This window comes from Lissotriton vulgaris, chromosome 3_1, assembly GCF_964263255.1.
Source record: "Lissotriton vulgaris chromosome 3_1, aLisVul1.2, whole genome shotgun sequence".
Classification (NCBI taxonomy): domain Eukaryota; kingdom Metazoa; phylum Chordata; class Amphibia; order Caudata; family Salamandridae; genus Lissotriton; species Lissotriton vulgaris.
In genome coordinates this window covers 911,120,806-911,148,174 of record NC_141689.1, presented here as the reverse complement: position 1 = coordinate 911,148,174, position 27,369 = coordinate 911,120,806, and the positions used below count along the sequence as shown (strand labels likewise).

Genomic DNA, 27,369 nt, shown 5'->3' with positions numbered 1-27,369 from the left:
TCACGAACTCTCAAAGTCTTCGGCGTGAAGATTGAACAGGCGTTGCAATCCTCGCTGGAGTGGTCGATCGGCAGGCAGAGGTTGCAGACTGGATGCTGGTCCTTCTGCGCGTACTTGTGGTGGCAATTACGGCAGAACTTGAATGGGGTGTTGTCCATGTGCTCGCTCAGGGGGCCCCCTGCGCGCGCTTTCTCCTTGGCCGTCGAGTATCACGCGGTTTTCTCCTCTTTCTTCGTTCTGGCTCTAGGAGGTCTTCTTCTCCGACTTCCCTCGGTCCTTTTTTCTCAAAAACTCTGTGTATTTCCTTCTTTTCTCCTGAAACTTCTCCGGAGCTTCATGCGACGATCCAGACCCAACGGCGGGAAAAAGAATCTGAAGATGGCGCCCAAGGGTGGGAGCTTCCGCAGGAAGCGTGCCGACGTCACGAAGGTGCACCAAATGGTGGGACGTCGATGCCCACCTGGGCTAAAAAAATAAAAAAAAAAAAGAGAAAAAAGACTACGAATCCGGACACAACCACCAGATCGCGGAATAATGCACAGCATAGTGAATCCAGAAAGATTCACGCTGCAAAACTAGATCTACCCTAACATGGACACAAGCATATAAGAAGAGATGACTGGGCAAGGGTGCTAACTGGCATCCATTTCAATATGGCCAGTACCACCGCAATTTTTTAAAGAAATTTCTATTTAAAATGAGACATAACTGCATTATGATATTTAGGGCTATCACCGAATCATACTATCCCATCACTACAGGAGGTAATCCCCGTATGGGAGAAACCAAATACAAACTCAGAAGTACAAGAAGGAAGCAAGTTTTGACAACTACTAGGGAATTTCATTTTTAGGGTGATTTAATGAAGGGATCAGAGTTCAAATCAATTTCACAGACAAAAGAACAATTCATTCTACCAGCCAAGGGTATTTAGTTTAAATCATTTGCAGTTAAGGGATTGGTTTAGCGGTAAAATATTTGAATGCATGGCTGTTTGTCAAAAAGGAAGATTAAAAGGATATCTTCACTCTTTAAAATAGGGATAGAGTAAGAAGAGTCATTTAGGGAGATTCCGGATAAGTGGAAAGCGTTACCCATAAAATCAAATGAAGGGCAAAGTCAATGGTGTTTGAAAATGAAGAAGTTAACTTGGGGATCAAATTAACTTATACCATATTTTACCCTATTTAGGTGCTAGTACACAGCGGTTAAATTTCAGGAACGGTTTCCAGAAGCTGATCCACAATGTCACAATTTAGTGCTAAGGGTTCATGGGAACACTTATTTGTGGAAAGTCAGAAGGTCCAAGAAATAGGACTAGAAGAGCAAAACTACTTAACCACTTTAATGTGGCAAAACTTCGTGACAGCAAACAAAACTGCTATAATTGGTCTTCCTTCAAAATACAAAGAAAAGATTTAAAGAGAATATAATGTATATTGCAAACTAAGCAGTGAGAAATCGAATTGCCAAGAAACAGAAGGATACATATCCACCTTCTATTCAGAAATGGAGCGACCGGGTCTGACCTGGTCAGACCCAGTTGCTCCCTCCTCCCGCCGCGTGGTCCGCCCCGAGTGTGCCCGGCCTCCTCCTGCTGCCTCGGAGCTCTGCCCCTGACTGTGGACCCTGCCTGCCCTCAGTACCTGTATCGCCGCCCTTGTGTGCCTCGTACCGCCGTCCTTGTGATCTTGATATTGTACTCCTTCCGCCGTCCCTGTGATTTGTGATACTGTACTCTTTGTGAATTTCTGCCGTCCTTGTGTTGTGTGATATTGTACTCTCTGTGATTCCCCTTGGATTGTACTTGTTGTGCCGCTTTGTGCCCCGTGTCTCCGCTTGTACCCTGCCCCACCCCGCTCCCTGCCGCTGCTCCCCCGCGGCCCCACCCACGCTCCCTCCAGCAGTACCCCACCGCTGCCCCCCCCCCGCCACCCCGCTCCCGCCTCCCAGCTGCTCCTCCCTTGCCCCTCCCCACTCTCCATTTATGGCAGAGTGCACGCGTACGCGCAGCGGGCGCGCCGATTGTGCGCCAAAGGCAAGCCCGTCTGCGCCTGGACGGCGCCCAGCGCCAGGACCCCTGGCCCCCGAAGATGCCTGCCCACACGACGAACCTACGACGCCGCCACCCTCAACGCACTCAACGCCGGCCGAACCCCCGCCTGCTACCGAGCCACCCCGAAACACACCCACGGACCCTTCACCTGCCAAGCCTGCAAATTCACCTGCCTCCGGACCTGCTCCGCACCCGCCAAACCGAGCACCCGCAGCAACCACCTGAAGTGCATCCTGCTCAACACCCGCTCCGTCCACAGACACGCCGTCGAACTCTGGAACCTGCTCGACACCTCATCACCAGACGTCGCCTTCCTCACGGAAACCTGGATGAACGCTTCCTCAGCGCCCGACATCGCCATCGCCATCCCGGACGGATACAAGATCACCCGGAGGGACCGCGTCAACCAGACTGGAAGAGGCATCGCCATCGTCCGCATCACGACACCTTCTCTGCCGCCGAGCACCTCCACTTCCAGATTCACACCGACCCAAAGACAACCCTCAGAGGCACCCTCGTCTACAGACCCCCGGGACCACGCGCACAATTCAGCAAAGACATCACGGACTTCATCAGCCAGCACGCCCTCCCCTCCGCTGACTGCATCCTCCTAGGGGACCTCAACTTCCACCTGGAGAACAACAAGGACCGCAACACTGCCGCCCTGCTGGACAACCTCGCAAACCTCGGACTCAAGCAACTGGTCAACACCCCCACCCACTACGCCGGCCACACGCTTGAACCCGTCTTCTCATCCAGCAAGCACATCACCTTCAGCCACTCCACCGGACTTCACTGGACTGACCACAGCTGCGTCCACTTCAGCTTCAGAAGAACAATGACCCAGAAGAACAATGACCCACCACCACCCGCAACAGGTTCCTCACAGGAGCTGGAGCAAGATCACCGCCGAGCAGCTCACCACCTCCCTCAGCCAGAACCCGCCCGCCAGCACAATGGACCCCAACGAAGCAGCCCGCAACTTTACACAGTAGCTGACCGCCTGCGCAGACGTCCTCGCGCCACTGAAGAACCCTCCCAGCAGACCCAGAAGCAAGAAAGCCACCTGGTTCACAGACGAACTCAAGAACTCCAAGAAGAACTGCCGCACCCTCGAGAAAGCCTGGCTCCTCGACCAGACCACAGACAACATGACCACCCTCAAACAAGCCACCCGCAAGCACCACCAGCTCATCCGCACCACCAAGAAGAAAGAACTGAAGGAACGACTGGACAACAACGCCCACGACAGCAAGGAACTCTTCAGCATCGTCAAGGAGTTCTCCAACCCCAGCACCAGCAACAACGACATCACTCCTTCACAAGACCTCTGCGACTCCCTCGCCTCGTTCTCCCACCACAAGATCGCCGACATTCACAACAGCTTCGGCGCACCATCCACGCACCCAACCGCCGAACCAACGCCCCCCACCGCCACCCTCCGCACATGGACCACGGTGACCACCGAAGACACAGCCCGCACGATGAACACCATCCACTCCGGATCTCCAACCGACCCCTGCCCCCACCACGTATTCAACAAGGCAGACTCCATCCTCTCACCCCAACTCCGGGACATCATCAACATCTCCTTCAACACCGCCACCTTCCCGGAGAGCTGGAAGCATGCAGAGCTCAGCGCCCTACTGAAGAAACCAACAGCAGACCCCACAGACCTCAAGAACTTTCGCCCAATCTCGCTCCTCCCTTTTCCTGCCAAAGTCATCGAGAAGACCGTCAACAGACAGCTTGCCACCTTCCTCGAGACGAACGGATCCCTCGACCCCTCGTAGTCTGGCTTCCGAGCCAACCACAGCACCGAGACCGCCCTCATCGCAGCCACGGACGACATCCGAGCCCTGCTCAACAACGGGGAAACAGCGGCCCTCATCCTCCTGGACCTCTCCGCAGCATTCGACTCGGTCTGCCACCGCACCCTAGTCGAACGCCTCAGCAACACAAGCGTCCAAGAGAAGGCACTGGAATGGATCATCTCGTTCCTCGCCGGAACAACACAGAGAGTCCGCCTCCCCCCGTTTCGATCCGAGGCCACCGAAGTCATCTGCGGCGTACCACAAGGATCATCACTCAGCCCCACCCTCTTCAACATCTACATGAGACCCCTCGCAGCCATCGCACGCCAACACAACCTCAACATCATCTCCTACGCCGACGACACCCAACTGATCCTCTCCTTTTCCAGAGACCCCGCCACAACTAGCCTACACGAAGGGATGAAAGACGTCGCCGAGTGGATGAAGAACAGCCGCCTGAAACTGAACTCAGACAAGACGGAGGTCCTCATCCTGGGACCATCGCCCTCCGACTGGGACGACTCCTGGTGGCCCCCCGCCCTGGGCATCACTCCCAAGCCAACAGACCACGCACGCAACCTGGGCTTCATCCTGGACTCCTCCCTCTTGATGACCAGACAAGTCAACGCCGTCTCCTCATCATGCTTCAACACCCTACGCATGCTCTGCAAGATCTTCCGATGGATCCCGACCGAAACCAGGAAGACGGTCACCCAGGCACTCGTCACAAGCCGACTGGACTGCGGAAACACCCTCTACGCCGGAACCACAGCCAAGCTACAGAAAAGACTCCAACGCATCCAGAACGCCTCCGCCCGACGCATCCTGGACATCCCCCGAAGCAGCCACATCTCCGGCCACCTGAGGGACCTGCACTGGCTCCCCGTCGGCAAGAGAATCACGTTCAGACTCCTCACCCACGCACACAAGTCCCTCCACAACCTGGGCCCCAAGTACCTCAACGACCGCCTGACCTTCTACACGCCCACCCGCCAGCTACGCTCGACAGCCCTCGCCCTCGCCGCCGTACCACGCATCCGAAGAGCCACCGCCGGAGGAAGATCCTTCTCCTACCTGGTGGCCAAGACATGGAACTCCCTCCCCACCCACCTTCGGCTGACCCAGGACCATCTCGCCTTCAGGAGACAACTCAAGACCTGGCTGTTCGAGCAATAGCAGACCCCTTCCCCCAAGTGCCTTGAGACCCTTCCGGGTGAGTAGTGCGCTATACAAATGCTATGATTGATTGATTGAAAATATTGATGAGTTGGGGGTAAACTTATAAGTGCTTGAATTTTAATACAAAAGGAAAAACAATACCAAAAATGTATTGTACAATGAAGGCTAATTAACTGTTTTACAAGGACAGCAATCAAATGTATTGTTAGACACTCCAACCATAGCAGAAATGTAATTATTTTGTACTGTGGTAGTAAGCAAGTTTGTATTTTGTGTTCTAACTCAACTTTATGAGAACAATCAAACAAAATAATAATGACTTCCAAATGAATATTTCACTCTATGGACCAGTTTAGATACCAGCTCAGGAGATGACAAATCCTGCAATGTTGAGATGAAGGTGTACAAATGCACATGTATGTGTCTTGCCACCTTTGTGGTACTGACAATCAAAGCTAAGCATTAACAGCTTTAGAAAATGTTGCCATATGGCCACAAAGTGGATACCTACACAATGAGAATAAATACCCTTGACAAAAATAAGGAACAGCAATGTCTCCGCAGCACTAATCTTTTGCTAGGCCTGACACACAAGAGGTAGACAAGGTAGGGCATATGTCGTTTTAATAGTCAATGAACCAAAACTGAGATTTCTTTGCTGAAACCTGCAGGCAAGGTGTGGGCAAACTGTGGTTGAAGCATTATCGAGGTTTCCTTCATGTCAGTCATGCAGTTTGTGACTTGGACAACCAATACGTTTATTTTGCTATTCAAAAAAGTAATTTTCGTCCAGCAGAATTTTCTTCAGAGTAATCCAATCACAAAATGCTAGTGCCTAATAACAGAACAAATAAATGTAGTGCTTCCCTCTTTACGTGGTGATGTTGTTGTCTTCTTGGTCCACAGTTCCTTGTCTTTTAAACATTTGTTAAGTTAAAGAAGTATGCATCCAGTTGGATGAGGTGGGGGTTTATCTAGGGCATGCACACTTCATACATATGCCCTTTTTAATGATAATAAAACCTTGCCTTTTTGGCAATATGTCTGTTTAATTTTTGTAGGCTGGTGGCCAGGTATTCATTAATTTTAATTGCCCTAATCATCCATACCTCTTACAGAATTTCATCTTATCTCAAGTCCAGCATTACACATGGGCAAGTTTATCCGTGGACAAAGTTCACCCTTCAATCCAGGTAAAAGAAGAAGAGAATGGAAGTGAAAAAGTTAGGCATGGTTGTAAGCATGACTACCAACAGAGTACAGAACTTCTAGATGCTTCGTAGATGCACTTTTAAGAGAAACATTTTAAACTAAAACTAAGTACTTCCAAATAAAAACACAAAACTAAAGCCAGAATTGTGCACAAATAATTACTCTATGTGTTCCACCCAGAGCGATCAATTTTAAAGTTGAATGGAGCTAGATAAGACTTTCCAATATCCAGCCAACATCAAATAAGGAGGTACTTTAGTACGTGCAATTCAAAGTACCGCATGTTTTAAACTGATTTGTCACTTATACAAACAAGTAAAGACATTTACACAAAACTGTTGAGGAACTAACCAAGTAAATGAAGCAGCGTACACACCTAATCTGTATGTATATTATCTGCTTTGTATAGCACGCTTCTGTATGCCCATGCCTTTTTAGCTTTCTCAGAATTATGGGCACACTTTTCAAAAGGGTCTACAGCTTTTGTCCTATGTTTTGCACATGAGGTATGGTATATTCTGACTTAGATGATTTATTAGTTGAGGTAAAGATGAGCATGTGAGAATGTTATGTAATGTTGTTCCTGAATCAAATTGCCTGTAACATGACATTAGTCCCCTGTTGTGAAAAAGGTCGGGTATATGATCAGACTAATGCGCTCTGCTGTACACAATCCACTGTACAATTTGATTTAGCTCTTAACATGCGTGAATTATTTTATAGTATTACCAAATTGAAAGGACTAAACAAGGTTAATTTATTTTTTACTTAAGGCAGTGGAAAATAATAATAAATTATATTTTCTTATTATCAAGGGCTGTGGTGGTAGCAGAGAAATGTTTTCCTTTGGCTAAGCAAATTTCATAATACTTGCACCAGAGAATCAAGAAACAAAAACGCATCAATAGTGCTGAATGAGAGACAAGTGCTTGGCTTTTCTCAATTATGAATTACATTCCCAATATGTGGTCTCTATATAGCTGTCACACACAACATCATTAACATAAGTAAAATCATATATTTTCAAACAAAAAAAGTGCTGTAAAGCAAGCAGATCAAAAAGCAAGCACCACTCTACCTGTTTGTCCTTCTTCTCTAGCGCATCCTGTTTCTGTTTGCATTTTTGAGCTGTCTCTTTAATTTCCATACCCTATATCATGTACAGAAAAGAAGATGTCACAGTCAATATTTATTTTACTCCTACATTAAACATGCATAGAGTCCTTTGCTGTCCCATAGCAGCTAATAATGGGCTTCACAAAGGCAGGAACATGGGAACTAAGCGAACTGTACTCATATCAACATATGAAAGGTGAAGCCCAAGCACAGAGGAGGAAAGACTACGTTGAAAAATTCAAAAAATAATAATAATATGTGTTGTACAGGGTGGTTAATGAGCTCAGCCATTTGTGCCAGCAAATAATGGAGGTAGAAAATGAAAAATAACAACATGCCTGACAGAGGAAGATGTATAGATCATCACCTTGTCCCAAACACTGCAGCAAACTATAACATGCCCAAATATTTTATCTGAATAGCCTTAGGTTGCAAAATGACAGGAGCAGAATACATCAGTTTTGCGTTTTCTGGGGAGACTTATTTTAAGCTGTCTGATAATCTTTCAAAGGAGTGTGTGCCGGCTCTGGTTGTGTTTGTGTGTAGAGGAAAGACGGAATTACTGCTGCTGTGCTGTATGCAAGAGAAGCTGATATTGCATCTGTCAACGCTATACCTGTTCTGTGACTGAGATGTACTGGCACCAGACTGGTGTGATTCCCCTATATATATGTCCATTTGGAATTTTTTTTTTTAAATACTTCACCTGCTTATAAAAAATATCCAGTGAAATCAGTAAACACCTTTGGACAGCAATAGCCAGCTTTAATAACAGGTGCTATCAACTGTTCAATAACATGCACGTCTGAGCTCCAATGACTTACCTCTCTGGATGCCGTGTCGCAGCAGCAGTGCCATTATCTTTAGTGGTGTAATGCCATATTGCGACAACCCACTGCAGACAATGACTATGGAGCCTTAACATCCTCATTGCTAAAAGAGTAACTGCCTAACAATATGCGTGCCATACCACCTTCCCCAAAAATTATTTTCAATAGCAAAAGAGTTCAAGCTTGCTGCTAGCGGCTGGATTCCGTAAGCGCACGGCAGAGGTGCGTGATACGGCCCACTAACTGTGCAACCCTGCTCACAACTATTGGGCAGATGTGTTCTCTAACATCTAGCACAGACATCAGTGAGTATGTTTTAGAGTAAGGATCCAGGCTGCGTGCAATGTGTTGGATGCACCCACACTTTTCTCTGACCTGCCCACTCCCTCCACCAGGCAGGATAAAAAAACGGAATATCGTGCCGCGGTCACTAAACCCTACTGAAAAAGGTACACCACAAATGGACCTTTATACCATACCCTTTATAATTACCCCACTCAATGGTACTGATATATTAGTTTTCTAGAGAGTAAAAGAGACTGAGCAGACAAGTTGCCCCAAGTTACGTGTGGCACCTTCTTTCACTCACGCTTTTTACCCACATTGAACTGCATTATGGCCATTGTAGTTTCAATTAGTTTCCACGAATGAGGGGGCTCGTAAACCCCGAGCATGCAATGTGCTATGTATGCGTATCACACTTGGCGAGGAGTCACTTCTGAGCTATGACTGCAAGCGACTTGCTCTTTAAAGAGAGGATTTCAGCAGGCACGTTCTCATTAACTCACGAGGTACAAACCGCATACTACAAAATGACACATTCTAGAAAAAGGGAAGCTGCAGATATAAGGCCCAGCAGCTAAACAGCTGGTGCTTTTTTTGTTAGGGTGACGGGGAACAGCAAAAGCACAAGCTTCACGAGACAACATAATTCTCCTGGTCAAAACTACATTTAACATAATGAGTCACTGAGCGCTTCAAAAGACGAAACTTGCACCCAATTACTGAAACTTGAGGAGTTTGAAACGGGAATATGAGGCCTACTGTGTAACGTTAGCTCTCAGTGGGAGAAACTACTGATGCCCAACCTCAAAGTTTTGGTAAGCAACATAAGAAACAGTTGTATATAAAGACACCCCGCCATCCGAGCAGCAACCGCCTATGAAGAGAGTGGAGCTTGGTGAAGAGGAAAGGGGACCGTTGACCTCAGGGGCACTGTAAGGCAAACATCTACTTACAACTATTGGCCAGATGTGTGCTTCAATTCCAAATCAAGCCATCAGTGTAGGAAACTGGGTTTCTGTTGCAGTAGTGCCCCCCCACAGACACACCTTTTACCTGGTATCCACTAATACACGCAGTTTCTCGATTACAGGTACATGGGATAATGAACCCTAAGAACCAACAAACATTTGGTAATATTACAGCAGCATCTTGGTCGACATATGTTGCAAAATTGTACGAGGCCAATCAATAAATGGAACCATTAGGTTTCTTCAATCTAGTTGAGCACTCAAGGGCCTTGGCTTCTGATTTCCAATGGGCAACTCATGAAAAGTACACAGGAGCATCAGATCTATACAGTTAGCAGGTGCACCGGGACCAAATGGTCTTCCAGCGAGTGTCTTTAAAGTAGCAAGTAATGAATGGGCATGGATGATGCTCTTGTTATTCACTCAATCCAGGATGCACAATACTAATCTAGAAAGCTGGCTGGGTTCGATCCTGGTTCCTATACATAAAAAGGGATCGAGTGACAACCCCGCCAACTATAGATTAATTGCATTGCTGTATGTAGACAGAAGGCATACGCCAAGATCCTACTTCAAGAGCTGAACAATAGGCTTCAGAAAAAAGGTTAACACCTCTGACCCAGCTGAGCTTCCACAGTTGATGCGGGATGGAAATGGCCATGAAGACTGTCAAATGAATAATATTGAAATTAACAGCTGAGTAATTTGAATCTTAATAATTTGTAGGAAAAACGCCATAAAATGGTCATGGTATTTGGGTAGCAAAAAACTGGAAACAACATGAATGAATGAATATAAACCTTTTAACGCGCTAACTTAGCCCAAGGGCATCAAGGCGCTAACATCAACCATCAAATACCTTGGTGTACATTTTAATAGTCGTGGCGTTCATAAAAAAACACCTGGGCTCCCAGAAGCAAGCTGGTCTAGCTCAAATAGTCACATTTTTAAAATTGGTACATAGAATGAATGGGCCACAAGTATCAGACCTGTGCCGAGCGATAAACTCCAAAACAATGCAAACTTTAATGTATGGGACGTTTACCGTTAAAGATCACCTAGAGGCTTGGCTAGATTGTGCCCAGAACCGGTGCTATCACTTAGTCTTCTCGCTTTCCAACGGTGCATCATTAGCGTGTCTGCACCTTGCATTCAATCTACCCAGACAAAAGTTTAATAAAATCTCACTTTATAGGTTAATGTGTAAAATGCAAGGAGCGTTGAAATCGGTACACTGAAACAACTGATTTGGTAGTCAAAAGTATCATCAATATTTTACATCTGTGGTAAACACTTAAGCAGCAGAAGAAATCTGGGACAGTAATATTCCACCAACATTTATGCATAGAGTATTGTCAAAATCAGCTAGACCAGTTTCTAGACGAATGGATACTGAAGCAATCTCTGCTATGGTATGATCAGGGATTTTCCTTCCTCAGTGTAACAAAACTGGAGTTTCAGGGTTTTTGGATCGGTCATAGCAAATGCCAATGGAACAAAGTTTGCTACGCCTTAGGTATGGCGTGATTCCACTGAAAGAATATCGGTTTAGGCGTATGAAAGGCACTTATCAACTCTGTGGAACATAGTCTGAGTCTTTATTGCATATAATCTGTATTTGCTCCCCCTAATGGCTCTTAGAAGGTACTGGCTGTGACCAGTTTTCCTGCTGTTAAATTTTAGGACATGAAAAGATGCAGTTGCTGCCTGCCACGCTGGGAAGTTTTTGCAATTGTCAGCCTGCTATTTTAAATGTTTGCGACAGGCAGTTAAGCAAGTGAATGATAAATCCCTGTAAGCACAAAAAGGGAACAGCGACTATCAAGGCTCAGGCCACTATTGGCTATTGAGAGTATTAATGAATTTAATAATTAATGAAGAGATCACTATTCAGCTATTAATTCTACACTTCGTATTAGAATTACATCTATTTTTAGAATTTTGTACAGAGTTTTAGGCACATGTATTGGTCATTTAGGATCAAAATAAATGAATTTTATTGGATTTTCTTGAGCTCCGACTGATGTTTTAAAATGAGGGATAGTAATCTATCATAGAGGTGAGCATGAATGAACCCTATCCAACCTACAGAACTGATGGAACTGTGCACCATGCTCATGCACTCAGTCCCTTTAGAGTCACATGCCTTAATCAATTAATAAAACCATGCTACTGGTTATGCTGCTGTTAAGGTATTTGCTGCTAAAATTAAATTTCATTTGTAACTATATATGGAAATGAGATAATTTGCAGTTTTTAAAGTTTTGATCTTTTTGTAAGGGTGTTAACTAACTGATGCAAATGAAGATTACTTACTTACACCATACACTACTTTGGACATGCTCAGACAAATTTGTAGATGAAAAATAGTGATATTGCAAACTCTGTAAGGTCCCAACTCAGATGCTCCCGGCAAAGGGTAAACTCCAACCAACAATTCAGTCATGACTGAGACCAGACTGTTGGTGGGTCTACAGTGAGTGTAGAATACATATGATTTATATGGATAGCATAGTGTAATTCTGCAGGTCTTTGTATTGACTCAAAGAGACCAAAGTGCCGTTCTTACTTTATAAATTGCACACGCAAATAAGTCTAGTCTTTGGTCAATGTCACAAGCCAGGCTGGATATTCAAGTCACAAAAGCCTAATAAACTAAATTATCGGACAAACAAACGTACATATATTCAGTTTTCCAGGGCATATTTATGCCCTACTGTCAAAGTTTCAAAAATCTAAAAAGATATTTATGTGGACCTGTTAAATATAATATTAAATCGGAAGAATTATTACCTTATCTCGGATTTTTGTATCAAAGTTCTTGACTTGCTTTTCAATCTCTTGTATTCTGTGTGCCATTGGAGCTTGCGTCTCTTTGAGCCTCTTCAGTTCGTCCTTGAGATGGTCACGTCCTTGCTTCATCTCTTCATACTGTTGCCGAACATTTTCATATTCCTTTTGAAAAATATCAACTACAGATCACTTCTCTAAATAAACACCACAAAGCAGATGCTTTAGTCACAGATCTCACAATTGTGCATATTTCAGACTGAGCACAAACATTCAGATGTCCTTCTTTTCACTACGTTCTTCAATTTAAGACAGGCTCTTTCAATCCAGGTATGATGACCAGTTAATGAAAAATGCTTTAGAGCCCACACAACAGGATAGGCTCATGAGGTGAGATGACTCCCATATCTTTGACTGAGTGATAATAGGATGCTTCGACATTCACCTAACATTTGCAAAGCTTAACATTTGAAAAGCTAAAGATCTGCCAGCATATACAATAACCGTGGCAAAATATTGTTAGAATTCGATTCTTTGTTAGGAAATTCAAGACACCTTGTACAAGGTTTAAGTGGCACTACCTTGCCGAAAAGCAGACACTTATAATGAAGCTTACATCAAGGACAGAACAAAAGAGAGAACAAAAATGTTAAATACATGCCTGGGCAACTCGATAGGGAACATTTACTTCATGTTTTGATTCCTCTGCCTCATTGTAGAAGTTACCAACCAAACTAGGCTTTCTACAGCTTATCAACAATTTTTTCAACATCTCTGCAACTCCTTCTGACCAAATCACAATTGTTAGTATTCCACAGAGATGTCCCTTTCCCATATATAACACTTACTCACAATGAAACCAGAACTCCTCCATGTAGAATATTCAGGAACTATCTACAGACTTTGATAAAGTTAACCACAATACTCTACTAATACCCACGCTTTTGCTCTGCATCATATACAAGTTGCAAATGATATTCCTGGTTTATGCATGCCATTTATACACAGTGTCCACGAGCGTCTCTATGTCCCCCATTCACCCCTCTACTTCTGAGAGCCCACAGAGTTCTATTATGTTTGCTTTCTTTCTATACCTTTGTTTTTCCAATTTCTTTTTTGCCATGAGACCAGTCTCCTTTTACTCCATTAAAACACATCCAAAGTAGCAAAGGGCCAATAACATCAATTGTATTAAAATATTATGTGACACTGCATTGCCATTAGCTCAACTCTGCAAAATCCAAGTAATTTCCTTTCATCCGCAGAGCTGGATAACATTTTCTCTCCAATGAATCCGCCCCCTCCTACCTTTGACAGAAAACCTAAGGGTCTACTTTGTCATATTTGATTGTATATTGTTATTACCTTTAGCAGTAAGAACCGATCAAATCCAACTATTCAAGAAACAGTAGACATTACCAATTTGGGATAGTGCCACAGCCGTTTTACTGGCCTATGATACTGCCTCACTTGAAAACCTCTAACTTCATAGCCAATCTCCATGTGCATCACCTCACTTTGAACGTCCAACCTCCAATCAAAACCACAATCATCCACACCCTGCTATTAGACACCCAAACGTCCAGCTCAGTATACAACAGCAACATCTTCAAATTATCAATACTTGTTTTCAAATCACTTCATGGTTTAGTATTTTAGAGTAATACACAACAGATAGATCAAACCATAAAATCTGCACTCCCCACCACACTCTTCCTCCTTGCCCTTTTTAACTTGGACCACTTTCACTGGTACAGATGGCATGACATGAGGAAATTTATCATCCTATCCTTCTTCAAAGCAGCTCTCAAAAACGATCGCCTCTTACATGAAGATCGATTAAGCAGGCTCATCGCCACCAGTAGCACAGTGAACAGGAATCTATTACATGTAGACTATGATGGGCTCTTGTCCGTTGATATTTTGTTCTGTTTCTTTTGCGTTGCCATGAATGCAACCATTGCTTAGGTTGCAATCATTCATAGAGGTTATTGCTTTTTATGCAGTATTGTATTCCACATGTAACTTTTCTGGCACAAATGATCAAAATCCAAATAAGTACAAAAATATTACGTCTGAACAACCAGCACTCAGAGTGCACTACCCAAATAAACATAGGTTTCCATTTGCAGACTCTCATCAAACACACGGCAATCATATCCACAAGGGTAGTTTCTCTTAAAACTATTGTAGGATTACAAAAATAGCAGAGCCAAGAATCTAAACTAATCTAACTGCACAAGTGGAGTTTTGGAAGAGGCCTGCTGGCACTCAACAAGCAGACTGTTTTAAAGATGTCTAACCACAGAGTAAGTATTTCCTTTCCAGCAGGGAAATAAGAGAGAGTCTGAGTGTCTGTATAAATGATCTGGCTTGGAAATAGTCTACTATGTGTACCATCAATGGAGTATGACCATAAAGTCCAGTAGGAGTAGTAGTTATTTTGAGAATGCAGTTAATCTAAAGATTTCACAGATCTGCTTTGGGATGAAGATATGGTACAATGAAGTCCAAACCCTGGTGTTTCCAGCATTACTTGATCTCACAACTGGTCTTTCTTTTTAGAGACAAAAGAACAAATCATTTCAATTAAAAACGCCAATCATTCAAAAACTTTTACAGCTATCTAATCCATGTAAGAAGTAGGAACTCTGACCCACCCTCTTAATAACTGTGATAAACGAGAATGAAATGGCTACAACATTAATCGAGATCAGCATAGCAGAGCTGAGCAAAGGTATGAATGGTATTACCTTATTATAGTGAGATGGAACTAGCATGAACATACTTTTAAATAGATATGCTGATTTACCAGACCAGATAGGAAGCTCTACAAAATGAGCTAAAGTAAGCTGAAACTAAAGTTATTGTGACAGTCACTGAAATCAGCAGAAAACAAATTGCCGTCAATTTGATGTGGTCATTAGTTGATCTGCAGGAGTGACTTGAAATCCAAAATAAGTTGCCAAAGTCAAAAACCTACCACCCAAGGTCTCTTCCTTTCCAGCATTTCAATGAGGTCTAAATGTCGCTTGCGTTCATAGTATCTTTCCACATCCTGCTTGTGCCGTTCATTCCTCTGCTTCATTTTCTCCAAAAAGTCATTTTTTTCTTTACAAGAATTCTGAAAAATAAGTGAGTAATACGCACATTCAAAAACTAAAAACAACATCACTCACATAAAACATTTCATTTTGATATTTTATTTAATCATAGTACCGCGACATTCAGTTTTGGTAAGATGTTGCAGATTCCCCAAACTATAGTAACAGGTGCACGTTATGAATGCAAAGTCATGTCTGCCCAGTAGTAATAGATTATGCCTAGTCACCATAGAACATCACAAAACTTTAGTTAAGAGCCAGGTGAAGATGGTCATATCCAAAACGATTAAGTGTTTCAAGATGTTACTTTGAAGAATGTGTCAAAGCTTTTCTCTTATTTCTGAAGTGCACAGCAATAGTACACTCTTACACACTAATACCAGAGGAAATGAAAGCTCAGAGGAATAGAATTGGAACAAAACACAGTGCATTATCTGCTCTGTCACAAAGGCATCAATCAACCCTGTTAACAGAATGTGTACAGTAATTCTGTATCAACTGAATGTGTGAGCAAAACTACAAATTGAAGACTTGATCTGGCTGTGGGACAACATGGCTCATGAATGAAAGTTTTCTAGTGAAGCCAGTAGTATGTCATTTTATGCCAAACAATATGAAAACAAGGGAATGGGACTCCTCTAAAAGTGTCCCAGTATGGGTAAAATGTCTGCTTATCTTCAGATTGAAAGTGGGTTTATATCACAAGAAGCTTAACAAAATAAAAAGGTTGTCAGTGCTTTAGACTTTACTTTGTTTCGATAAGACCTGGTAGATGGTGTGGGGATTTAAGCTGTGGCAGGCGCTACTGTAAAGTACTGTTCACTTTCAATCAGGAATAAGTCTATGGCATAATATTGCTCAAAAGTCAAAAGAAATGGCCTTTAAGTTGAGCAACAAAATAACTTGCAAGAAGTGCCACAAAATCTCAAGGAGACGGGTACAAGCTAGAGTTATATGCACAAAATTCACGATGGCCAAAGGTAGTCAAAAAATATTTGAATATGTGCTCCTTAATGTAGGTACTTGTTTATCAAATTCCCCTATCTGGCAATCAAAACGGTGTGTAAACACAGGGTAGGTTAAATTAAAGAGGTATGTTGCAGAAGGTGGATTTGGTCTTCTTAGTTTCAGTTTAGAATTAATAAATTTTTCCCGAGATCATGGCTGAAATTACAGGCAAGCAATATACAAATAGAAATCAAAAACTAAAGCGGTCAGGAGCTCGGCCAACGCTATTTTAAGTTTTTCCAGGAGACTGGGCGGGAAGCCAACTGGTGCTTTACTAAACTTGTACAGGGCGAAATCTGTAGCAATAGCCAGGTATGGCTCAGGTTTGTGGGGCTATGTAAATAGTGAACCAATTCAAAGGGAAGAAAATAAGTTCCTCCGCTCCACTTTAGGGCTCCCCCAATCTACAGCCACGTTCTCAGTTCACCAGGAAGTTGGTCTGGGCTACATATCTGACATCCTTCTAATGGCTCCCATCTTGCTATGGATAAGGATCTGGACCAATAACAATCTAGGTCTGAATCATAAGATATTGGTGGACTGTTTAAAACTGGACAATTTCAAAAACATTACTTGGCTATCATACATACAAAAGTGTTCTCTGGACCTGGGACGTCCTGATATTTTTTCGGTCCCTCAGGGTCTAAAGAAATCTGATTTAGATTAGGTGAAGGTAAATTTTATTACATTGAAAAATGCAGAGAGGGAGGAACGCCAATTGCTTAAGCCCACGGTCAGAGCCCACTATTTGACCATTACCCGCCTTACTATACAACCGTACCTTACCATCGTCAACATCCCCTTTCACAGGTGGCTTCTGGTTAAACTTCGGTTTAACCAGATTTACACGGTCCTTTGTGATAGTCAAGGCTGGTATAAGGAGGAGGACGCTCCTGTTTGCAATTGCGATAACTTTTCAACGCAAGATAATATGCACTTTATGTTGTTCTGTAATTTTTTTACTGCGCCCAGACAGAAATACCTGGTTCCATTACTGAAGGACAAAGCCTTATACCAGGCAAAACCTGCCCTCCTGTATCTCCAATTACTGGACTCTGCTTTGGCTATGTTTAGCGTGGCCAATTATCTTGTTGCTGCTGTTAGGATCAGGAGGAGGAGACTTAAAAATGTAACATAAGGGTTTTGTACAGAAGGCTGAAATGGAAATGTTGTTTCAATCAATCAATCAATGACATTTATAGAGCGCGCTACATACCCGTAGGGTCTCAAGGCGCTGGGGGTGGGGGGGTGCCGCTACTGCTCGAACAGCCAGGTCTTCAGCTTCTTCCTGAAGGAGAGGTGGTCTTGGGTCAGGCGCAGGTCGGTCGGGAGGGAGTTCCAGGTCTTGGCGGCCAGGTAGGAGAAGGACCTTCCTCCTGTAGTCGCTCTTCGGATGCGGGGGACGGCGGCGAGGGCGTGGTTGGCTGATCAGAAGTGGCGTTTGGGAGCGTAGAAGTTGATTCGGCTGTTGAGGTAGCTCGGGCCTTGGTCGTGTAGGGCTTTGTGTGCGTGGGTGAGGAGGCGGAAGGTGATTCTTTTGTTGACGGGGAGCCAGTGAAGGTCTCTCAGATGTCCGGAGATGTGGCTGGTTCGTGGGATGTCGAGGATGAGTCTGGCTGAGGCGTTCTGGATCCGCTGGAGTCTCTTCTGGAGCTTGGCGGTGGTACCGGCGTAGAGGGCGTTGCCGTAGTCCAGTCGGCTAGTGACGAGGGCCTGGGTGACGGTCTTCCTGGTCTCGGTGGGGATCCACCAGAAGATCTTCCGTAGCATGCGTAGGATGTTGAAGCATGCCGAGGAGACGTTGTTGACTTGCCTGGTCATGGAGAGGGAGGAGTCCAGGATGAAGCCCAGGTTGCGTGCATGGTCTGTCGGTTTGGGTGCGGTGCCCAGGGCGGGAGGCCACCAGGAGTCGTCCCAGGCGGAGGGTGAGGAGCCCAGGATGAGGACCTCCGTCTTGTCCGAGTTCAGTTTCAGGCGGCTGGTCGTCATCCACTCGGCTACCTCTTTCATCCCTTCGTGCAGGTTGGCTCTGGCGGCGGCGGGGTCGTTGGTCAGGGAGAGGATCAGCTGGGTGTCGTCGGCGTAGGAGATTATGTTGAGGTTGTGTTGGCGTGCGATGGCCGCGAGGGGGCTCATGTAGACGTTGAAGAGGGTGGGGCTCAGAGAGGATCCTTGAGGGACGCCGCAGATGACTTCGGTGGCCTCTGACTTGTACGGTGGTAGGCGGACTCTCTGTGTTCTTCCGTCGAGGAAGGAGATGATCCATTCCAGCGCCTTGTCCTGGATTCCGACGTTGCTGAGGCGCTGTACTAGGGTGCGGTGGCAGACAGTGTCGAATGCTGCGGAGAGGTCTAGGAGGATGAGGGCCGCTGTTTCTCCGTTGTCCATCAGGGCTCGGATGTCATCGGTGGCGGCGATGAGGGCGGTCTCGGTGCTGTGATTGGATCGGAAGCCGGACTGTGAGGGGTCGAGGGATCCATTCGTCTCGAGGAAGGCGGCCATCTGCTTGTTGACGGTCTTCTCGATGACTTTGGCTGGAAACGGGAGGAGCGAGATGGGGCGGTAATTCTTGAGTTCGGTGGGGTCCGCTGTGGGTTTCTTGAGTAGAGCGCTGAGTTCGGCGTGCTTCCAGCTCTCAGGGAAGGTGGCGGTGTCGAAGGATGTGTTGATGATGTCTCGCAGGTGGGGTGCGATGACAGCGTCAGCCTTGTTGAAGACGTGGTGAGGGCAGGGGTCGGTCGGTGATCCGGAGTGGATGGAGTTCATCGTGCGGATGGTGTCTTCGGTGCTGATCGGGGTCCAGGCGTGGAGGGTGGTGGAGGGGGGTGGTTGATCGGTCTTGGTGTGCGTTGGTTGGTTGTTGAAGCTGTTGTGTATGTCCGCGATCTTGTTGTGGAAGTATGAAGCGAGGGAGTTGCAGAGGTCTTGCGATGGGGTGATGTCGTTGTTTCCTGCGCTGGGGTTGGATAGCTCTTTCACGATGTTGAAGAGTTCCTTGCAGTTGTGTGCGTTGTTGTCCAGCCGGTCCTTGAAAGCAGTTTTCTTGGCGGCGCGGATCAGCTGGTGGTGCTTCCGGGTGGCCAGCTTGAAGGTGGTCCTGTTGTCTGGTGTAGGTTCCCTTCTCCAGACTTTCTCGAGGGCTCAGCAGTTCTTCTTGGAGCTCTTGAGTTCGTCGGTGAACCACGGGGCTTTCTTGCTGCCGGATCTGCTGGGCGGGGTCCTCAGCGGGGCGAGTTCGTCCGCGCAGTTGCTGATCCACTTCGTGAGGTTGTCGGCGGCCTGGCTGGGGTTCGCTGAGCTGGCAGGAGGGTGCTGGCTCAGGGAGGTGGCGAGCTGGTCTGCTGTGATCTTGTTCCAGCTTCTGCGGGCGGCCTGTTGCTGGTGGTGGTGGGTCGTCGTTCTCTTGAAGGTGAAGTGGACGCAGCTGTGGTCTGTCCATTGAAGCTCTGTGGCGTGGCTGAAGTCGATGTCTGTGCTGGAAGAGAAGACTGCGTCGAGTGTGTGTCCGGCGAGGTGGGTGGGGGTGGACACCAGCTTCATAAATTCTTTTTACTGAGTATTTACTCTTTTAAATAGTATTTTTATACTGTAAATTAATTAATTATTATTGATGTTTTTAATCATTTTGTATACTGTGAATATGTAAATATTATTGATTGATGATTTTTGTAATTCCTCATGAATTTGTATTGCCCCTTTTTTCCTTGCGATTGTAGAATGCTTTTATGATTTTTAACTAAATCTAATAAAGTGGTTTTGACTTGACTTGACTTGACTCCTTAATGTAGGTACTTGTTTATCGAATTCCCCTATCTGGCAATCAAAACGGTGTGTAAACACAGGGTAGGTTAGATTAAAGAGGTATGTTGCAGAAGATGGATTTGGTCTTCTTAGTTTCAGTTTAGAATGAATACATTTTTCCCGAGATCATGGCTGAAATTACAGGCAAGCAATATACAAATAGAAATCAAAAACGAAGTTTATTAGTGTTGATGCTTTTCCCACATATACATGTTGTTCTTTACACATTTACTGAATGAGTCTACAAATTATTTTATACAGAATATTTGGCAGCAAAAATGCTCATCTGGCTGAATCCTCTCAGCACATTAGAGGAAAGCTGCATCAATGTTCAAGGTATTGTGACAATTGGTGCTCAGGCCTCAAAAGGTTGACAGACAGAATCAAATGCCTGGTTACCAACAATTTTTAATGGTATGCTGTTCCACTAAGCACCTCTCACACTAAATGTGTAAAGCTGCGCTAAAGAAAACCAAAAAGGAAAATGCTATGTGTACTGGTTTGCAACTTGTAGTGCAGCAGATTAACATTCTGTGCACACCACAGCCATCTGGTGTTTGGCTCAGTCGTTGCACGTGTTTCTTTGTCGTAGTAGTTTAGGTTTCAAGAGGACTTTTAATACTTCCCAGAACCCCACAATGCAGCAGGACACAAGCCTCAAATATAGATGTCATCTTTCCCAGTTAGCTGAGTGCCAATGTGCAAATGTGAGGCAGAATAGTTCCTGCAAACTGGTGGAAGAGCATAGGATGGCACAGTGACAAACTATTTAAAATATCAGGCATCTGTGTGCTCCGTCCAGAGAGGCGAGCTTGACGTTTGTGGCTACAGCACTACAAGCTGCAAATCAGATTGTTAAAGATAAGTAACAGTTTCCGTTTGCAACATGTACTGCTGAAGATCACATACAGTGCAGACTTGAAAGCAGGAACCCATCCCTACATGCAGTGGCTTGGGAGTGATCACAGAAGGAGTCTGAAGAATCCGTTGGATAATGCCCATTAAGGGATAAATGACCCTTGTGGTTGGTTTCAGTGATGTGCATAGGGTGGTAATAGAAAGAGCTTCCCGACTTCTCTTGTTAACTACCCATCATACACTGAGTCATCCACCCAAGGAACAAAAAAATGTGAATTTTATTTATTAAAGGTAGAAGAAAAGTAGATTAGTGAAATGCAGATAAGTGAGGATGGACAAAGATGCAAAGTGTCTTTTTTGTGGCTCATAGCTTTGTGCAATTTAACGCACAATTTTTTCTTGCAATTTGGCCCAGTACTGCAGTTTGCAAAAACATGATGGCATGCGCACACTTAATTCCTTGGTCTACGTTCCACTGTATCTTTTTACACCCGCCAAAACAACATCCTCTGGAGTTATCCTTGAAGATAAGAAAGTTTTATGCAGCAGAGACGCAGGACGAGGCTCAGAGCCAAGCTTGTCAGACATTTAAGGCAGGTTTTTCCCTATACAGTACTTATGCTGTAATTGAATGTTACGATTATAGTAATTTAGTAGAACACATAAGAACGGCCATATAAAAAACACTGTCCCTTTCATTCCATGACACACACATTGATATGCTGGTAATTTATTTTCTTTGTGGTTTGAAAAATATATAAAGGGTTTTTAAAAAATACAGCACGATGTTTTCAGTGAGAAAACTAAAGACCAGAGCGTCTTAGTATGATCATTTTGGTGCTTTACATAAATATGTTTAACTCTACAATTGTGTATTTGCAATTGATGTGGCATACTGCGTGGATTAAACACCGCACTGTATATCCGCAGCATGCATAGAACTAACGGGTGCCTCTTGGACTGCAGCTTCCATGTACTGAAAGGGGAACGCACAGACTGCAGGCATGTACAAGGTGAAAGGCTTCAATTTGCCCTTTTCATCAATTATACTAGTGTGACAAAATATATGTTATTGGCACAACACCTGGTGCAGAGATTGTGGATTGTATATATATATATATTTATCCAGACAGACAGACAGACAGACAATCGATCTCACGCCTGTGAGTCTTGTATGTGGCCAAACATAGCTTCATTTATTTCTGTTCTGAAAAAGCATTTGGTTTATAGTTAGGTAACATTTGACCAGAAATGCATAATATTATTGCTAACAATCTTCTTAAAAGACCGGCACGTTACATGTGTACTTTTAGAGTGTAATTTCCTAGTTAGTTCCAAGTTTTGTCATGGATAAGGTCTGGTCTCCTCCACTGACCAATTCTGCAATTGAAATTGCATTTATATTAGGCGTTAATCTCTAGAGGAAGCGCTGAAATGCATTATGCAGGTGGGTGACAGACCAAATTAGGGCATGGTGCTTGGTTGGATTGCCATGTGTCCATAGATGCCAAAGTTTCAAAACAGAGAATTTGTAGACTTTGAAGAAACAAAAATGCTGGAATTTATTTTCCCCGTGGACTGCTTTTGAAGCAGAGGCAATTTCAGGAGGGGGACATCTAAAATGTGAGTCTCCCGCCTGATTCAGGTCTGTTGGCATGCACGCATGTGACCCATGCGGGAATTGGTTTTGGCGTCATTAACCACTAATTTCTAGGCGTTCTTCCAGATTGTAACATAGGATGGCGCCACTATAAACTCCTCTCATATAATCCGCTCATGGTTTCCCTGCCAATCTCACTCCAGATTTACTGAATATAGGGTTCAAAAAAAAGATCCGCCCAGCACATTTTTTGAATATTTGCCCTTTAACTTTTGTCTCGCAGGGGGGCGTGGCCGAACAGCCACGATGGCGGACGGCTTCTTGTAGATCTCCGTGCACGGCCGGGCTTTATCCTGAAACGCAAATGCTACTTACCAGTATGCATCTGTTCTTGGCATGTAGGGCTGCTGACATTCATATCTGTGCATAGATCGCCGCCTAGTGTTGGGTCCGGATGATTGCACATTGTTGTCCTGGAAGAGTCTTCGAAGTATCACGAGATAGGTGGCTCCTCCCCTGGACTACAGTGCGCATGGGCATCAACTCCATCCCCAGATTGTTTTTAGCCATTGTGGCCAAGATGGAGTGAAACTCAGTGAATGATGACCATGCCATGAAATGATATGTGAACACCGCAGCTGCTAAGGCGCCGGGGTGGAGGGCGGGCGATATGAATGTCAGCAGCCCTACATGCCAAGAACAGATGCATACTGGTAAGTAGCATTTGCAGTTCGAGGCATGTGGGCTGCTGAATTCATATCTGTGCATAGAATACATAGCAGTCCTTCCATTAGCGGCGGCCGCCCGTGCCAGCTGCAGCAGTTTGGAAAAGTGTCTTGAGAACAGCCTGCCCTACAGCTGCCTGCTGTTTAGAGTGCACGTCTACACAGTAATGCTTAGTAAATGTGTGTGTGGTAGACCATGTGGCTGCTCTACAAATGTCCTCTAAGGGAATGTTTCCAAGGAAAGCCATAGAGGCCCCCAACTTTCTGGTGGAGTGGGCTCTTGGTGGAATGGTAAGAGTGCGTTTTGCCTTTGCATAGCAGATTTGAATACATTTCACGATCCACCTAGCAATACCAGCCTTGGAAATAGGGTTACCTTTGTGATGTGGCGCAAAGGCAACAAAAAGCTGCTTAGTCTTTCTAAAATCCTTGGTCCTATCAATGTAATACATCAGGGCCCGCTTAACGTCAAGGGTGTGGAGCATCCGCTCCGCCAGTGACTCTGGATTTTGAAAGAACACCGGCAACTCAATGGTTTGGTTGATGTGGAACTGAGACACAACCTTGGGTAGAAATTTAGGGTTAGTGCGTAGCACTACCCTGTTTGAATGAACTTGGAAGAAAGGCTCTTGGATTGTGAGGGCTTGCAGTTCACTAACCCTCCGTAGCGATGTAATTGCTACAAGGAAAGCCACTTTCCATGTCAAGAACTGAATTTCGCAGGAATGTAGTGGCTCAAAGGGAGGACCCATCAGTCTTGTAAGAACCACATTGAGGTTCCATTCAGGAGCTGGTGGAGTCCGTGGCGGAATGACTCTATTGAGGCCTTCCAGAAAAGCCTTGATGGCAGGCACCTTGAAAAGTGAAAGGTGCTGTCTATTTTGGAGGTATGCGGCCATTGCAGACAGGTGAATGCGAATGGAAGTATATGCCAGATTACACCTGTATAGATGGAACAGGTAACAGATGATGTTCTGAATAGAAGCATCTAATGGATCAATGTTGTGGTTTGCGCAATAGATGACAAACCGTTTCCATTTTGCGCATAACATGCTCTAGTAGTGGGCTTTCTAGCCTCCCGAATGATGTCCATGCAATTGGGAGGAAGGTTGAGGTAGCCAAATTCTAGGACTTCAGGAGCCAGATCGCCAGGTTGAGCTGCTGCGGATCTGGGTGCTGAATGTCGCCATGGCTCTGCGTCAGAAGGCTGGGTGTGAGATGAAGCCTTTGATGCGGTACCACGGAAAGTTCCAGAAACGTGGTGTACCATGGTTGGCGAGCCCACGTTGTAGCAACTAGGATGAGGGTCATTGAGTGCTGCCTGAGCTTGCGCGCCACCAGCGGTATCAGAGGTGCTGGGGGAAAAGCGTACGCAAATCTGCCTGACCAGTTCATCCATATCGCATTGCCCTGCGATTGCGGGTTTGGGAACCTGGCGGAGAAGCTTTGGCATTTTGCGTTCTCCCTTGTGGCGAACAGGTCGATCTCTGGATGACCCCACCTGTGGAAGTACGGTTGGAGTACTGATGGATGTATCTCCCACTCGTGCATTTGGTGGCTGTGCCTGCTGAGCAGGTCCGCCATTTGATTGTCCTTGCCTGGGAGATGTTCTGCCATGAGGAAAATGTTCCTCTGAATGGCCTACTTCCGCATGCTCTGAGCCAGATGAGACAGCTGCGGAGAGTGAGTGCCCCCCTGTTTCTGAATGTAGTACATGGCCGTCATGTTGTCCGTCCGGATCAACACGACCTTGTTGCACAGATGTACTTTGAATGCCTTTAAGGCCATGAAGATCGCCATCAGTTCCAGTACATTGATGTGCATCTTCTTTTGCTGTAGTGTCCATAGTCCCTGCACCGTGTATTGGAGTACATGCGCTCCCCATCCCTGGAGAGAAGCGTCCGTTGTCAGGACAATCTGCGGCACAGGCTCTTGAAACGGTCGGCCCTTGCAAAGGTTTAGTGGATTCCACCAATGCAGAGAGTTGTATGCCCGACCGCTCACCAACACTAGGTCTTTTAACTGCCCGTGAGCCTGAGTCCACTGACATGCTAAGCACTCCTGAAGCGGACGCATCTGTAGTCTCGCGTGTGGGACTATGGAGATGCAGGAGGCCATCATGCCTATCAACTGCATGAACACTCTTGCTGGAAGCGAGTGTTGAGGTCTGAATCTTTGGATCAGCGACTGAATGCTGTTGACTCTCACTGAATTTGGCTGCGCTGTGGCCGCCAGAGTGTTTATTGTCGCACCCAGATACTGCCGTATGTGGGCGGGCTGGAGATGGGATTTTGGGTAATTCAGTGAGAACCCCAGATCGTGCAGAAGGTGAATGGTGTGGGACACGTGGTCGGCGCACTGCTGGGCCAACTTCGCCTGAATGAGCCAGTCGTCCAGATAAGGGTAGACGTGGATGTTTTGACGTCTCAGATGCGCCGCCACCGTCGCCAGGCACTTTGGTGACCCCAAAAGGCAAAACCTTGAACTGGTAGTGCTGGTTTTGAATGGTGAACCTGAGGTACTTTCTGTGTGAAGGATGCAGTGGAATGTGGAAGTACGCATCCTTGAGGTCCAGAGTTGCTAGGAAGTCCCCTTGCCGAAGCAGTGGGAGAACCTGCTGCAGCGTGAGCATATGGAAATGTTCTGACAGAATGTAAAAGTTGAGAGGTCTGAGGTCTAGGATGGGCCTGAGGGATCCGTCCTTCTTCGGAATCGGAAAGTACAGGGAGTAAACTCCTGTACCTCTTTCCTGCAGGGGCACGAGCTCTATTGCTCCTTTTTGCAGCATGACGTTGACTTCCTGCTGCAACAAGTGCAAGTGCTCGCCGGACATAGGACGGCTCTTTGGGGGTATGTTGGGTGGAGTGGATGTGAGCTCCAGACAATAACCGTATTGGATAAGAGATCTGACCCACCTGTCCGTGGTGATGGACTTCCACACGGGCAGGAACTGCTGGAGTCTCCCCCCCGACCGGTGTTGCGTGGTCGGGGGGCAGTGACAAGGCGGCACTGTTTGTTGGCGGTGGAGGACCTGGAGCTGTTATTTCCACGTCCTCTGCCTTTGACGTTGTTGCCACGGTATCCACCCGACCCTTGTTTGTATAGGAAGGTTGGGTGTTGCTCTTGTAGAATTGCGTCGACTGTGACAGTTGACCCCTCGAGGTGCCTCTAATATTGGAGCGACGAAAGGAACCACCCCGAAACTGCTAGGACTGCAAGGCACCCATAGACTTCGCAGTGTCGGTGTCCTTCTTCATCTTCTCGAGGGTGGTATCAACCTCTGGGCCAAACAGGTGGTCTGGGTTGACTGTTTGGTTCAAGATGGTAGTTTGAATGTCTGGTTTGAAACCGGATATCCTGAGCCATGCATGTCTACGAAGTAGAACGCTAGTGTTAATTGCTCTTGAGGCGGTGTCAGCCACATCCAGAGCGCACTTAATCGAAGCATTGGTGATAAGCTTCCCCTCCTGTATCAACATTTCTGCTGCTTCCTTATAACGATCGGGTAAGTGCTGTAAGAGGGTCTCTAGAGTGTCATAGTGTGCCCTGTCATAACGCGCCAGTAGCGCCTGTGTGTTGGATATGCGCCATATGTTGGCTGCCTGCGCAGCCACCCTTTTCCCCGAAGCCTCAAATACTTTTGATTCCTTGTCTGGGGGAGGAGCATCACCCGTAGTTTGTGAGTTGGCTCTTTTGCGTGCATTGGAGACAACCGGGGAATCCAGAGGCAACTGTCCTTTGATGTAAGTAGGATCAGTGGGCGCTGCCTTGTACTTTTTGTCGATACGTGGGTTGATGACTCTTGCTCGGGTGGGCTCCTTGAAGACTTCTGCCGCATGTTTCAACACCCCTTTTAGCATTGGCAAAGTCTTTACAGTTTTTTCAGCGACTGAAAAGGTGTCAAAGAGAAAGTCGGCGTCTACTGGGTCAGCATGGAGATCGACGTCATGATTGGCTGCCGCCCTTTCAATTAGTGCATTGAAAGCTGCAGAGTCTTCTGTTGGGGAAGTCTTGGCTGAAAAA

The 27,369-nt window shown here is 45.7% G+C and overlaps 1 protein-coding gene across 1 annotated transcript in view; it reads right to left on the bottom strand.

Moving 5' to 3' along the window:
- SMC5 (structural maintenance of chromosomes 5) overlaps window positions 1–27,369 on the bottom strand; it is a 628,567-nt gene that overhangs the window by 464,094 nt on the left and 137,104 nt on the right. The window contains exons 6-8 of the mRNA XM_086961254.1: window positions 15,234–15,374; window positions 12,254–12,415; window positions 7,340–7,411 (exon numbers count right to left, since the gene is read on the bottom strand). Of these exons, the coding sequence (XP_086817380.1) occupies window positions 7,340–7,411; window positions 12,254–12,415; window positions 15,234–15,374 (375 nt within the window). The remainder of the gene's footprint in view (window positions 1–7,339; window positions 7,412–12,253; window positions 12,416–15,233; window positions 15,375–27,369) is intronic.